The sequence below is a fragment of the Copadichromis virginalis genome, linkage group LG7, assembly GCF_057382275.1.
Source record: "Copadichromis virginalis isolate Kocher_CV1m ecotype Utaka linkage group LG7, C_Virginalis_male_GT1.1, whole genome shotgun sequence".
NCBI lineage: Eukaryota > Metazoa > Chordata > Actinopteri > Cichliformes > Cichlidae > Copadichromis > Copadichromis virginalis.
The window spans coordinates 20058345-20072548 of record NC_140624.1 but is presented as its reverse complement, the minus strand read 5'-3'; the positions used below and the strand labels follow the sequence as shown (position 1 = coordinate 20072548).

At 40.5% G+C, this 14204-nt stretch overlaps 1 protein-coding gene across 1 annotated transcript in view; it reads left to right on the top strand.

Annotated features, from left to right (window-relative positions):
• The first annotated feature begins 368 nt into the window (after nt 1-368).
• Nucleotides 369-14204, top strand: part of ppm1h (protein phosphatase, Mg2+/Mn2+ dependent, 1H) — a 37388-nt gene continuing 23552 nt past the window's right edge. Inside the window, exons 1-3 of the mRNA XM_085462408.1 lie at nt 369-962; nt 11123-11288; nt 13077-13433. Of these exons, the coding sequence (XP_085318534.1) occupies nt 730-962; nt 11123-11288; nt 13077-13433 (756 nt within the window). The 5' untranslated portion in view covers nt 369-729. The remainder of the gene's footprint in view (nt 963-11122; nt 11289-13076; nt 13434-14204) is intronic.

Sequence of the window (14204 nt, the reverse complement as noted above, 5' to 3'; positions counted from 1 at the left end):
TAGCCTTGATTTGTGTTATAGCCTACAACTTTGATCTGTTGTAAGCTTTGACCTTTGATAACCACACTTTCCCCAATGACTGTATTTCCAATCTTTTGATAAAGAAAATTGTAGAAAGATGGAAACAAAACAGCTGGTTTTAATTTTTTCAACACAGCTGTGGCACCACACCCTGTCAAGAAAAAACAAAGACTAGACGACTGCAGATGTCCATAAAAGAGTCACTGAAACCCTCACGGCTGGTTTATTGTACTGTGTGTTGTTCAGTCAGTGTGGCTCCATTTATATGTATACGTATGTATTTGGGTCACCGCCTTTTTCTCAGGCTACAAAGCCTTGTGTTGCACCTTGTTCGGGAGGTAATCGTCACATCGGGATTACACACCTTTGACCTCCAGCACTGTCAACAGTAAGCGGCTCACTGAGATAGGCTACCAGCGACCAAATCCACCAGCAGCAACCGGTTTGTCACATGACTGCTGTGCAGCTCAGTCTGGCTCTGTGTGTGTGTGTGTGAGAGAGAGCCTGTTCAGCTTTTATTTCCGTGTTCGCAGAGGGATCGCTGTGCCGAATGACTTTCCGCGGATCCTGAGTGTTTTGCTTTCTTCCACGCCGCGAATCTGCGTCGCCGTGCGGGGATCTGCCAGGGAGACTGGAAGAGGGGGGTGCGTGTGGGGTGGGGTGGCATTCACGCAATCGCATTGCCTGGACCCACGCCGCAGCAGGACCATGCTCACGCGGGTGAAGTCGGCGGTAGCCAATTTCATGGGAGGTATGATGGCCGGTGGCTCCAACGGAGACCATCCCAGCGGCTCGGATCTGCCGCTGAAATTCCCGTACACCCGACCGGACTTCCTGGGACTGTCGCCAGACGAGATCGAGTGTTCGGCGGATCACATCGCAAGACCGATCCTCATCCTGAAGGAGACCAAGCGGCTGCCGTGGTCCACCGGCTACGCAGAGTGAGTATAACCTGTATGCGTCCATCTTTTCTTCCACGCAGCATCCTTTGGAAGTGAGCGCGGTCTTCCTGGACCACTGAGAGCACTCACACAGGCGTAAACAGAAAACACAAGCCCCTCTCTTTATTCTTCTACTTATTATGATCTGCTTCACATATGTTTCAGATGATAAACAGGTTCAAGTACAGCTGATGGCTCTATAATGCACCATGCCAAATATTATTATAAACATCAAGGTTTCCTGTATTTCCAAGACATAAAAATACCTCCACCAAGCTGAAGGTCGTTGTGATCTCTCCCCTGTAACCAGATAAGAATGCTTTATTTTTCAAATGGTGTAGAAAAGGGAAAGATACCATAAAGCAGGTTATAACGAGGCCAGTTAAGCTGGATAACACAAGGTCACAGGCCTTTGATATTGTATGAGATAAGCAGTGCACTCACAGATAGGATCTGAATAACTGTCTCCAGGTTCATCTCTGTACTCCGTTCACTCGTTCCCTGTGTGAAAAATCTCATTTCAATAGTTTTTCTCAGTTAATCTGTTTAAAGCTGGGGAATTACCTCGAATGTAGCTTATGTTACACTCCCGTGATCCTCTTACATGATAACTTGAGACCAAAATTGCAACTGGACCTGAGATCATCTGCTGTATTATTGATATCACATCTTCTGTTTAGGCATACATTTGGCTCTCACGAATCTTCCTTCCAAGGCTGCAGTAAAGTGCAATACAAACTGCAATGTATTCTTAATGGACGTACTGTGTTATAAACAGCGCTTAGTGCAGCTGCTGGAGTCATAAAAAGCCAATTTCTGGCTTGGCGTTTGGTCAGCAAGGAACACAGCTGAATTAAAATGGCGGAACATGATAAAATACAGGGTGAATTATTCAACCTGTTTCTAAAGCCTACACACTGGAGAGGAAACAAATGAGTCATTGAGATTTACATGCTTAAAAATAATTACTTCATCACTATGTTCCATTTACATTTGATGTACACAGCTCAAGTAATCTGGGGATGTCTCATTATTATCTGCTTCCTGAGAGTGCAGAGTCACAGTCCCTCCTACTCATGCAGTCCCACAAAAAGTCAGTGAGGTTGTGTCCTGTCCTAAAAATCCTAAACCTACACCTACAGTGCGTGACTGCCCCACGCCCCAGTTCAGTCTTATCTTCATGCCGTTTCTCTATAAAGAAGTTTCTCTTTCCTTATTGATCGATTACATTTAGTAAGAGCACCAGGATGGAAATCTAATATTTCCAGTTTAGCAGTCCTGCTAGGAAGCCAGTTTAGTAGTGCAAGCGAATGTCATCTCAAGTCGAGGCTTTCTTGCTGTAGCACTCTTTTCTTAAGACACAGCTGCTTGAGCAGCATAGAGACAAGGACCTGAAAGAGCACTTTGGCTTATCAGTTGACCTGATCTTTTGTTAATGTTTCCTCTTGCTTTATGCAGTAAAAACCTTAAACTATAGCAGGAAATGATCCAAATCATTTCCAAGAGCTCAGTGTGATCTGTTAATACTGGTTATTTGTAAAAACATTACTTCCTAAATCCTGAATTTTTAGAAGTTGGAAGAAGAGAATTTAAAAAAAACCATTTCTTGCTGTCTTGCTTAAATACAGCAGATTATTATTATTATTACTTTTTGCTGATCAGCTAGTTGATAAATTGACTGTTTCAATACTAGGAGAGCTATCTGCTGTCTCTTCATGTAGATTTAAGAAGTACAGAGAAATTGTGGGAGTCGCCCTTATTTATTTATTTATTTATTTATTTATTTTTACTAATCTACCATAGTGAATTTTTAATCTCAAGACATAAAAGAGCAGATTAGGACTGGCTTGTTTTTAGAAGCCATCGACTATTTTTATGATCAAAGTTTCCATTAAAATGAAAATTCAGATTTTTGTGTAGATACTGTGATCATTGTTATTCATCATCATTGTGTCACAAGGTTTCTGTGGCTATAAAAATCAACATATTCAAATGAGATGCATAATTCTGCAGGATCAGTTCAACAGTTCTGCTTAACACATCCAGCGGATACTCCCGCCAGCAGTGTGTGTGTGTGTGTGTGTGTGTGTGTGTTAGCTTGGCATAGAATCAACCAAAACCGAGACATACGTCATACCAGGGATTTGTCAACAGCTGGCTGACCAGCAGGCTTTGTTGTCATGAAATATCACTGCCAGCTGAGAAAACCTGAGCCCATCTGAGAAGTGGTGATCCGTTGCAGGTCTACTCAGAAGGATTAGTGGAGTCAATGGATCACTTTGATAAACCAAAAAACATGAAGACTTTGAAGGTACTATACCAGCATATAGTACTGACCACATTTATTGCTTTTTTTGTTTTTTTCTTTCTACTCAAATGGCTCATGTTTGTTGCACTTTTTGCTTTTTCAATATTATGAATATTTAATCCCTCTTGTAGGTTTGATTGAAACATTTGACCACTGGCGATGGAAAGTAAAAGTCTGATTGGGCTTAGGCTGGCTCAGCCTCATTTTTCTCCTTCTTGCTCCTGCTCTTCTGAGTAGTCCTTGCTGAGCTTTCCGAGGTTATCCTGGGTTATTTCGTGGCTTCCAGCAGAGAAAGAATGAGCAGTTCGCCTTCACAAGGAGGATTCTGATGCACTGTCTCTGAGTGGGTGCACTGTCTGCTCCAGTGAACGCGAACATTTGAATGGATCACTGAGTATTGCTCACTCCAATTGTGTCACTGTCTCTTTGCAGCACACTCGCATGCCTCACTTTTGCAGAAAGGTAACACTTACAGCAGCTCTTCCCCAGTGTTTTATTTTTTCTTCCCCTAAACACAAAGACCACTAACGTTTCGCTTGTTCATTCTATTGTTTGGGTGTAGCACTGTCATGCTATGTGTTGCTTGACTTTCCCAGACTTGAGAAGCTGAGGGGAGTTTCTCTTGCTCTCACCTTAATCAAGCTTATCTAGCTCTTAAAAGACTCAGTCAGTCTTTTATGTGGTCAAAATATAAAGAACAGTATGGAAGAAAGGAATGAGTCCATGGCTTATTTAACAGAAATGTACTCGCAGAACAACAGGGGAGTTTACTTTTGCAGCTAGTATGCAAGTTAGCAAGCCATACCAGGTTTCTATGTGTGATAGAGAGTGGTCAATCGTGTTAAATTGTAGGGGTGGGGGAAAAAATCAGTATATAGTATCATGATATATTGCATGGCATATGTATTGATCCAGGGACACCAAATATCCATATTTTATTAAATAAGTTAAAATAATCTAGGAAAACTATGGGCACATCTCATGTGCCACTATCCTGAGATAATGTTAGCCAAGCACTTACATTAAATCAAATCAAGTGAAAAACCATCCAACACTGGACACACGACCTCCTAATTCAAAGCAAGCTAATGCTTATTGCAACATTTTGGCAGGTTTTAGTGTCAGTGTTGTTCTGCTTGACAACCTAATTGAGCAGCATAAATAAATAAAGTAAGATAAGGTTATCTTATTGGATAAAAGAGTCAATGAAAAATTGTAACTTCGAGATTTAATTTGCAGCTGGAAAAAAGTGATAAATCACAAGATATGTCATTGCAATCCTCAGCATATCACATAATGTTAAAAATCGCAATAGTTTTGTATGGTAAGTGAAATATTACGATAATATCGTATTATGGGGAATCTGGTGATTCTAACCTTTATTAAACAGATTTCTTAGACTTTGGCTTTTGGTTTTTGTAAAGGCAGTTAATCTTACCTACTAATATTTGCTAAAGTATGACTGAAATTTGTTTTTTGGGGAGGCCAAATGCTTGTGTTGACCTCCACCCACTCATTCAATCACTCACTGACCCAGTGGACACTGCAGCCTCAGCAGTACAATCAATTCTCAATCAATATGCGTGTCTGTAAGGTAAAAACTAGTCCCACCACTGCACACTGCATGTTTTATCTGCAGGTCTGCTGGCATTCATATGTGAGGGCATGCCGGTGAGATGATCAAATCTGTTTTAACAGGTGAGAGAGTGGGCGCTCCGAGGTGTTTGACAGCTAGGGTGTGTTCAGCTAACATTTTCAAGGTAACAAAAGATAACATTTTTTCAAGCAGCACAAACATGTGGCATAGTAAATGTGGATAAGCATTATCAGTGCACTGTCTTTCCGGTAGCCTACATAATTTATCATTCCCATGGGAAAGAAGATGCATAAAGTAAATGTCAGTCCCAACTGTGGAGAGGAGGCGCATGAGCAGCACTTCATACATACACACTTCATACATTTCCCAGTGCTTGCTCTGTCACATGGTGCAGCACATGGTTTTTTGCTTATGTTGCTTATACACATCGCTCAGAGGTAGGAATGACATAATCCTGATGAATCTGTATCTTAAGTATGAGTAACTGTTGAACAAAACACGTGTTGCACTTCCTTAATCAAGTTATCATGACTGATATCATGATAATATTATTCTGCAGAAGAAGTGACAGGAAGCTGTAACAGCATATAACCACAAAAGTAGAAAAAATTACCCAAACATGCATAACATAGGAATATTTGTCCTTTAAGTTAGTTTGAATCTAAGTGTGAATATTTATAACAATCAGCAGAAATAATGTGGGAGTTTCAGTAAAGCACAGGAATGTGCAATTCATTTTCCTCAGGATCAACATCGAGCCAAACTGAGGTGTTCTTGTTCTTCTTCTTGTTCTTCTTCTTCTTCATCAAACAGTGCCAGTTTCTTATGTTGTCTCTTGGGAGAATTCACTGCCCACCCCCACTGTAGCAAATATACAGACATGTGCCATTGCACTAAAAATGCTAAACTTGCATACAGATAAAAACATACATGTACAAGTAACAGACTTATTAAAGTGTCTAGGAGAAATTAGGGAGCAGACATGGATACCCTACAATCATTATAGTAACATTATAAAACTTTGAAAAACACAAAGAATTGAAATAGGTGGGTTGATGTTCAGCATCTATTAGCTAACATGAAAAGCTATAATTATGTGTTCATTGCCTCAAGGTTAGTTTTGTTTTTTTTCTATAACTTGGCATCACTTCTGTGAGTTTTTGTCTGGACTTGTATTTTTTGAAAGGAGGAGATAGACTGATAATGTCTGGTTCCTGAATGTTATTTTTTAGGTTATCATGAGTGTTACAATTGAGCCTCAGACCGTTTATGTTCTTAATACCATTATTTAACCCTAGTTTCTGAGTGTTCTCTCTGTTTCGTTTCTTTGCCTCCCCGGTCCCAGTGTCAAGCCTGTGTGTCTTAGTCTTTGTTTTTGTGCTTATCTTACTTCCGGTGTTACTTTGATAGTCTCCTGCCTTTTGTGTGACATATTCAGTTTTGCTTCCCTTGTCTAATTTTTCTAGATTAGTATCATCTGTTTTCATCTGTGAAAGTTCTTAGTCATCCAGGTCATTGTAGTGTAGGAGCTTGGAAAGAAAAGTCCAGACGCTTGAAGATGTTTGAAGATGAAGATGTTCTTCATCTTGCTTAAAGATGTTTCACCTCTCATCCGAGAAGCTCCTTAGATCATCTGTGTTCCCACCTGTGGCCTGTTCTCTCGTTACCCCTTGTGTGTATTTATGTCCAAAGTCTCTCTCTGTTTGTTGTCTCATTATCACCTTTTTTGTTGTTGTTGTTGTTTTAATTTTCAATTTAGAAATGCAACCAAAACCAATTTTTGTTGTTGATAATTCAAAATAAGAATTTCTAAAATTAAAAATGTTTTTTGAACCTAAATGATAAATAGATTTTAGGAAATCCCCAAACTGCAAAAACAAACTCCAAAGAACATTAAGTCCTCTTTAATAAATGGCACTAAATGATAAATCACATATCAAAATTCTGTGTTAGTTTTCTGGCAGTATATATGGTAGATGAGTCTCAGTGCGTTTATCGGGGTGGCTGTAGTTCAGGAAGTAGAGCAGGTCACCTTCTGATCGGAAGGTTGGTGGTTCGATCCTTGGCTCCTCCCAGTCTACGTGTCAAGTATCTTTGGGCAAGATTCTAACCCCAAGTTGCTCTCCGATGCATCCGTCGGAGTATAAATGTGTGTGAATGTACTTATAGAAAGCACTCAATTCAGAGAAAGTGCTTGTGCGATTGGGTGAATGTGGCATGTTGTATAGAGCACTTTGAGTACTCCGGGGCTATGTAAGAATCGGTCCATTTATCTGAAATTTCAATTTGATAGTGACAACTTAACTGAAACTGACTTACTGCTCATAGCTATTGCTAATTTCCAGTCATTGTCCCTAGTTTGGCTTTTACATCCACAATACACATGTAAAATTTTACAGTATCCAATTATATAGATACAAAACTACAATAAATGTATGTTAACAAGGAAAAAAAAAATGACAAAAAAAAAAAGTTCCTCAAACCAAAGAAGGAATATAGTTATGTAGATCACACATCTGACAGGATAATTAAGGCCATGACACTGTCTCTAATATGAAGAACTGAAATGAAGTAAGTGAATATGACAGCCCTCTTCTCGGACACAGTTCATGCCTCCGGGTGTGGATGGTTTTTCCTGTCATATAAGAGATGAAAGGATTGGAACCTCAACTGTTGTTAATCTTGTGATTATGTGTATTTTACACGGTCAATTGACCGTCGGGCGTCGCAGTGCTTTGGCCTCAGTCATGCATGATGGTGTATGAAGAGTTGGAGTTAGCGGCCTTCGAGTGGTGTGCTTCTGAAATTGTAGGGCAAGCCGGACTGAAGGGGAATAGAGCTGCTGGAGATAACCAAGATAAGCGAGTGAACGCTGAGTGAATGTGATTTTGATTGTAAGGAAAAATTTGATGGCAACAGCGCATTTCAAAAGTTGGGGCGGGGCCATTTTTACCACTGTTTAGCATTCCCTCCTTTTTCTTTGTGTGATAGCTTCAGCCAGCATTTGTGAATGTCACTGGGAACTATTTTTACAGACAGTGACTTCTTAAAGTGTTGCTCGGCCCATGCAGTGATTTTCATGATAGAATCGATCCCGTTTTAATGGAGTGCCACTTTTTGCCCTTGTCCCTTGTGCACAGAGATTTCTCTAAATCTGAGATGTGAGTATGTACTGTAGATTGTACTGTAGTCTTAATTTTCTGTTTAGGAACATTGTTCTGGAACTATTCCACAATTTGACTGGTGAACCTTTTTGGGTAACTTCTGCTCATCTTCATTTCTGAGTAACTGCCTCTCTAAGATGCTCTTCTTATACACAGCCATGTTACTCACCTGTTGCCATTAAAAACTGATCAAATGCTGCTTCAGCTATTTCTTTTTTAACTACAACTTAATTTACCAACCGTTTGTTCAAAGTGCAGAGAAAAATGGTGTGTAGTAGCTGGAAAATGTAAAAAACTAATGGTGAAACTTTTTGAGTCACCTACATTAATAAAAAAATAATAATTCTGTCTCTCTCTCTATCTACACTGTGTGGAAAATAGTTCTGAACCCCCTACGCAATACACCTACAATATACAATACACTTTCTATACAAACTCCTTGGAAATCCATGCCATGAAACTCCTGGCGCACCGTTTGTGTGCTGATGTTAATGCCAGAGGAAGTTTGGAACAGTCCAATCATGGAGTCTTCAGAGCATTGGTGACTTTTACACACCATGTGTCGTGTCCTCTGTAACTTCGTGGCTGATTGCTGTGCTTTCACTTTGTATTAATAACACTTACAGCTCATTGTAGAATATCTTGGAGGGAAGAAATTTAACAGGATGAATTGGAAATTGTAAACGACAAAACGGAAATTGTAGTTTTCACTAGCCATATTCCTAGAACCTAACAGGTTCACTTGGGCTGTTTGCTACCTTTCTTTCTGACTTTCTTACTGTAAGCTACCTGGGCATTCTCTTGGACAGTTCTTGTCAACTTGACAAACAAGTACCACGTAGTTAAATCTAGCTTTTATCAACTACACCAAATTGCCAAGACCAAGCCTTACATACCCTGTAAGGATCTTGAGAAACGTATCTATGCCTTTATCGTCTCCAGATTAGACTACTGTAACTCTCTATATTGGCCTCCAATCTACCCTTCTCTGCAGACTGCAGCTCGTTCAAAATGCGGCAGCACGCCTCTTAACGGGAACTGGCAGGTTTGATCCTATCACCCCCATCCTCGCTGACTTGCATTGGCTTCCCATCAAATACCGCATTGATTTTAAAATTCTGTTGCTTACCTTTAAAATTATAAATAACATGGCTCCTAGCTATCTTACTGAACTTCTCAGCTTGTACACTCCTAGGAGAGCACTGAGGTCAACGGGCCAACTGCTCTTAGTGCAACCTAGGTCACGGCTGAAGACCAGAGGTGATCGTGCTTTTGCTATAGCTGCACCCAACCTCTGGAATAATCTTCCTACTGCTATTCGTCCATCTGAATCGATTCAGTCTTTTAGTGCCTGTTTCCTGCAAATGTTCCCTTATGTACTTTTAATCATTTTACTTTATTGCTGAATAACCTCTTAGTCGAGTTTTTTTGTATTTTCTTTTACTTATTTACACTGTGCTGCAGCTAATTAGTGCTCTCCACCTGCTGGTGTATTTATTGTTACTGTTCCTATCTCTAATTTATTGTATTACTGTGAAGCACTTTGGTGTACCACTGGTTTTTAAATGTGCTATACAAATAAAGTAGTATTGTATTGTATTGTATTGTATTTTTGCCGTGGTGGCATCCTATTATAGTAGGAACTCTTTACGACCTGCATGGCTAGGTTCTTGATTTTACAGACCTGTGGCAATAGGCTTAAAAAACTTGAATTCAGAGATTAAGAGTTCTGGCCCATGACTATGTCATCTAATGGTTGTTGGTATCCTTGACACACATTGCTCTTATTGTGTTTTTTGGGGTGGGGAAGCAGTGAATAGCTCACTGTGTAGGTCAGCAATAATAATATCCTATAAATATCCTGTCAGTTTTATGGCTCAGTGTTTTCTTAGCTGGAGACAGAGGATCACTGCTTTCATTCTCATGGTTTGTTTACAAAGGATTCTCCTTTGGGAAATAATCGTGACTGCCTCTCATATCAACATGTAGCCATATCGCTTGTCATTTATTTGGTCTAATTTCCCTTTGGACACATAAGATCCAAAATAGCTTAATGCTTTTAAGGATAGTAGGAAATATTAAAGGGTCTTTGTTATGGTTCGGGCTAAAGGGAAAAAAAGTGGCATAATTTTTATAAATTTACATTCCAGTTTCATATGTTGGCTCTTTTTCTCTTGTGGTCTGATCTTAAAAATGATACACGTAGTTTGAAAAGCCCCCTGTAGACAACTTCACTTCACTTGACTAGACTTCACTGTGGCTAAAATGAGAATGCCTGGAGTGGTGTTAAGCAGCGTGTGCTTGTCAATGTCTACACAGCAGCTCGCAGCAGCAGCGCACCATCTGCCAGGTGTTGTATAATGCAGTATTTATGTGTCTTGCTGTCCTTTGTCCTGCTTGTGTAAGGCTTAAATTGAAATATGTATTTAAAGTGAACTCGTTGATGTCATTTCTTAATGTTTCGCTGTCAAAATGGGTGTCACGTAAACTGTTTCACAGAAATCGTGTTTTTGGATGGTTTTACAGTCCAAAAACCATCACTGGGTTGACAGACTACACAGCTTCCATCTCATACATCTGCAGCCATGTGCTGACCAAGAAACTTTAAGACTATTAAACATGTAGAACATTCATGTCTATGTGACTGCGCTAAAGGCACAGTCACAGACCACAGCTGTTATTGAAATTTGTTTTTGTCCTGGTAGAAGGACGTACTTGAAGTGATTTGAGCAAAGATGACAACTGATGTCTTATATATAGTTCCCTCAAAAATGTGTTTACTAATCCTATTTTTAATATTATGCAATTAGTGTATTTATTTCTTGGAAGGATGTTTGTTTTGGAGCTGCTGGATATTTGAATTTAATAAAGTACCTATTCTACATGATACTATACCACATAACCATACTGTAACTACAGTATATCGTGTCTGTTAAACATTTTTGTTCTGTACCAGACTATATTTCTGTATTTCTTTTACACAGACATTTAATTTTTTACATTAATTTAAAGATTCTTATGCCATTGCAATGTGTATAGTGTGTAAATGATAGTTTCATATATGGAATTTCTTAAATATCTCTCTGTCCAGGGTCATCAATGCAGGGAAAAGCACATTAAATGAAGATCAGGCTTGCTGTGAGGTCCTGGTTGTTAAAGGGAGACCTGCAGGAAGCCTCGCGCCTAACCGAACCCCCACAACCCGCAGGAGGTCGTCCCTGCCTAATGGTGAGAGTCTGGGCCTCCGGGAGAACCCGGTAAGTCAAAATGGAGGGTTCATGCCCCAACCCCCCCATCCCCCCATCACATCCACCTTCACGGACATTCTGCAGATGCATTTTCACGACAGGAAAGGACAACAGAGAAGGATAGAGTACAAACTGTGCTGTGATCTATTGCATTTCTTCTCCATTTGTTATCTTTAGAAATAGCACGCTGTCTGGATGGATAAACATGTGCGCAGCCAAAATAATTATTTGCACTGAAGTAAAAAGAATGGAAAAAAGGAAAAGTCTTTTGGTGAAATCGGGTGGAAAGTTAATAAAGGATCACTGAGCAAGTGAAACGGTGTTCTACGAGACAGTCTTATATTTGCAGACCAAACATTTTACAGAATTTAGCAGATTATCATGCATGACTTAAGGGTCATAATGCCTCCTTTCTTTCTAGAAAAATGCCATGGCAGACTGAAGCCTTTACATTTTAGCTTTACTGATGAAGGTAATGCAGGTAGAATGAGTTCATCAGTGAATTCCCCTGGGGCCTGTTGGTGAGACCCAGCAGTTTATTGGAGCGGACAGCTTAGCGTCCTTCACACTCCACGGTAGCCTTCAATGACTCTTAAAGTCACCCTTGTTTGCTTTCACAAGAACATTGTGTCATGGAGTACTAAAGAAAACTGTGTATCATTATACCAAAATGCAGTGTCACTGCTCTACTGTCACGACATATTGACACACTTAATTCAATCACTTGCAATTTATCCCATTCCCTACAAGGCAGAGAAAAGATGAAAAGCGCAAAATGTTTACCAGCTCTTTTAAAGTCCTTTGTGATTACAGTATACTAATACTGCTCATAAAATCTCCTCTCAGCTCACCAGTACTTTACTCAGGCCCAGCCGGAGCCTACAGCAAACTCATGCAAGTATCTCATGACTCACTTTCGCAGTGATGTAGCCTTTTTAGTGCTCTTTGCCTGCCTCGTAGACTCACGCTGTAGAATTTGCCTGTGCCATATATAGACAATCAGAGGCTTACTTTGCGCAGCAAAATGTGATGCATGCAACAGCAACTCTGTGGCTATGTGACTTCATTACTGATAGGGGAGCTGTGCTGATATGTAACAGACTTTAAACAGAAATCAGGCCATTGTTTTTTTTTTTTTTGTTTTTTTTTTGTGAAGACCAAAAACTCAAAGGTGAGCAATGAATCAGCCAGATCACAAGACATTTTGAATCTTGTGTGGGAGATGAGACTTTGTAGATCAACACAGAGGACGCGGTGTGCGGTTTCAGAGCACAAACTGCATCATGCCGCACCTACTAATACCTCCAGATTTAAGCGAAAGCAAACATTAACATCAGGTTCATTCACTTATGGGCATCGTGCATATCTGTGGGGAGGTTTGAGCTCAGATCAGATTACGAAGTCTTCACACTGAAGACCGATGGGATGAATTTGAATGCTGTGTAGAAAGGCGCTCTCATCCACCAACTGTGAGCAGCGCAATTTACATAGTACAGCTTCCTGTTTGTGTTTGAGAGCTGTACCTTGAGTTCAACTGGTTCTGATTTGGTATTAAAAAGGTCTCTCTTTTCGCTCTGTGCACCATTACCATGATTGTACATCAGCGGTTCCTAAATGTCACGACTCTTTGCCCATCAGGCTGTACTTCACATACTTCCACCTTTGATATTCAGTGGATTTTCGGCGTGCAGTTCATAGATCAGTATGAATGCAAAGTCAGATGAAGTTCCTCCTCTCGCATTTTGCATACTTAATGTTGACACATTTTTATTTACTTTGATTCTTATCTGTTTCCAGGACAACTCTGAAGACCTAACTTTACACTACTGGGCACTGTTCGATGGCCACGCTGGCTCCGGGGCAGCTGTAATGGCCTCTCGTCTTCTCCACCACCACATTGCCCTGCACCTACAGGAAGTGATGGAGATCCTCTGTACTCCTAACCTTGTGCCGCCCACGTGCCTGGGTGAGGAACCTATCAATCACCACCTCACCCCTTCATCTCAGCGTGTCCTTACAAGGGCTGCATCGCTCCGGGGTGCCGCAGGGGCTCCGGGTTCCCCCAGTACCCCACCGACACGCTTCTTCACAGAGAAGAAGGTGTCGCAGGAGAGCCTGGTGATTGGAGCCATCGAGAACGCCTTCAAAGACATGGTAAGAGGCACGTGCGTGATCTGTAGTTGTCTTTTGACCTGTAAACGTTCCATGTCAAATGCATAGATTGTATATAAAAGATGGATTTAGCCACAGTGGCGTCATAGATTGATTTGCAGGATACCATCTTCAAGGCTCGAGAGGAGCATTTTGATTCTATGGCACTTTTGGGCCTTTCATTAAAGTCAGGTGGTGTGTCTCTAAGCAGAGCACTTTACTGCCCACACCCACACCTGTTTTTATCCGCTAGTTAAAAAAAATGCTGTAACAATGAAAAGAATACAAAGAAAAGCTTCTCCTGCTCTTCATAAAATGACGCTTTTCCAGCTGTTTTGCCTGGAAGCAGGGCGTTGCTGGAAATGAAAAGATTAACTGTATTCTGTTAAGCTAAGCTACAAACCCATAACCATATAATACTTTTTGATCACTGCACACACCTTTAGCTGTCATACACATACAGGGAATTTCCAAACTACTGTTCTTTTGCATCCCACGCTCCACTTCATCACTGCCTGCGCACATACTATAAAATTTATAATCTTCACATCTGTTAGCCTCTAGTTGCTATCAGTAAATGCTGATTTGTCATGATTAGACAGTCAAGCCAATTACACATAAGCCTCCTAACTTCCTGCTGGTGTGTAAAGGTGAGCGCGTACACACATACAGCACACAATATAATCTGTTGTTTACGGTGTAGAAATGACCTGAGCTACCCTTTCTGCTGCTAATTTGCTCAGTATGTTCAGTTATACAGCTGTAAAATAATTA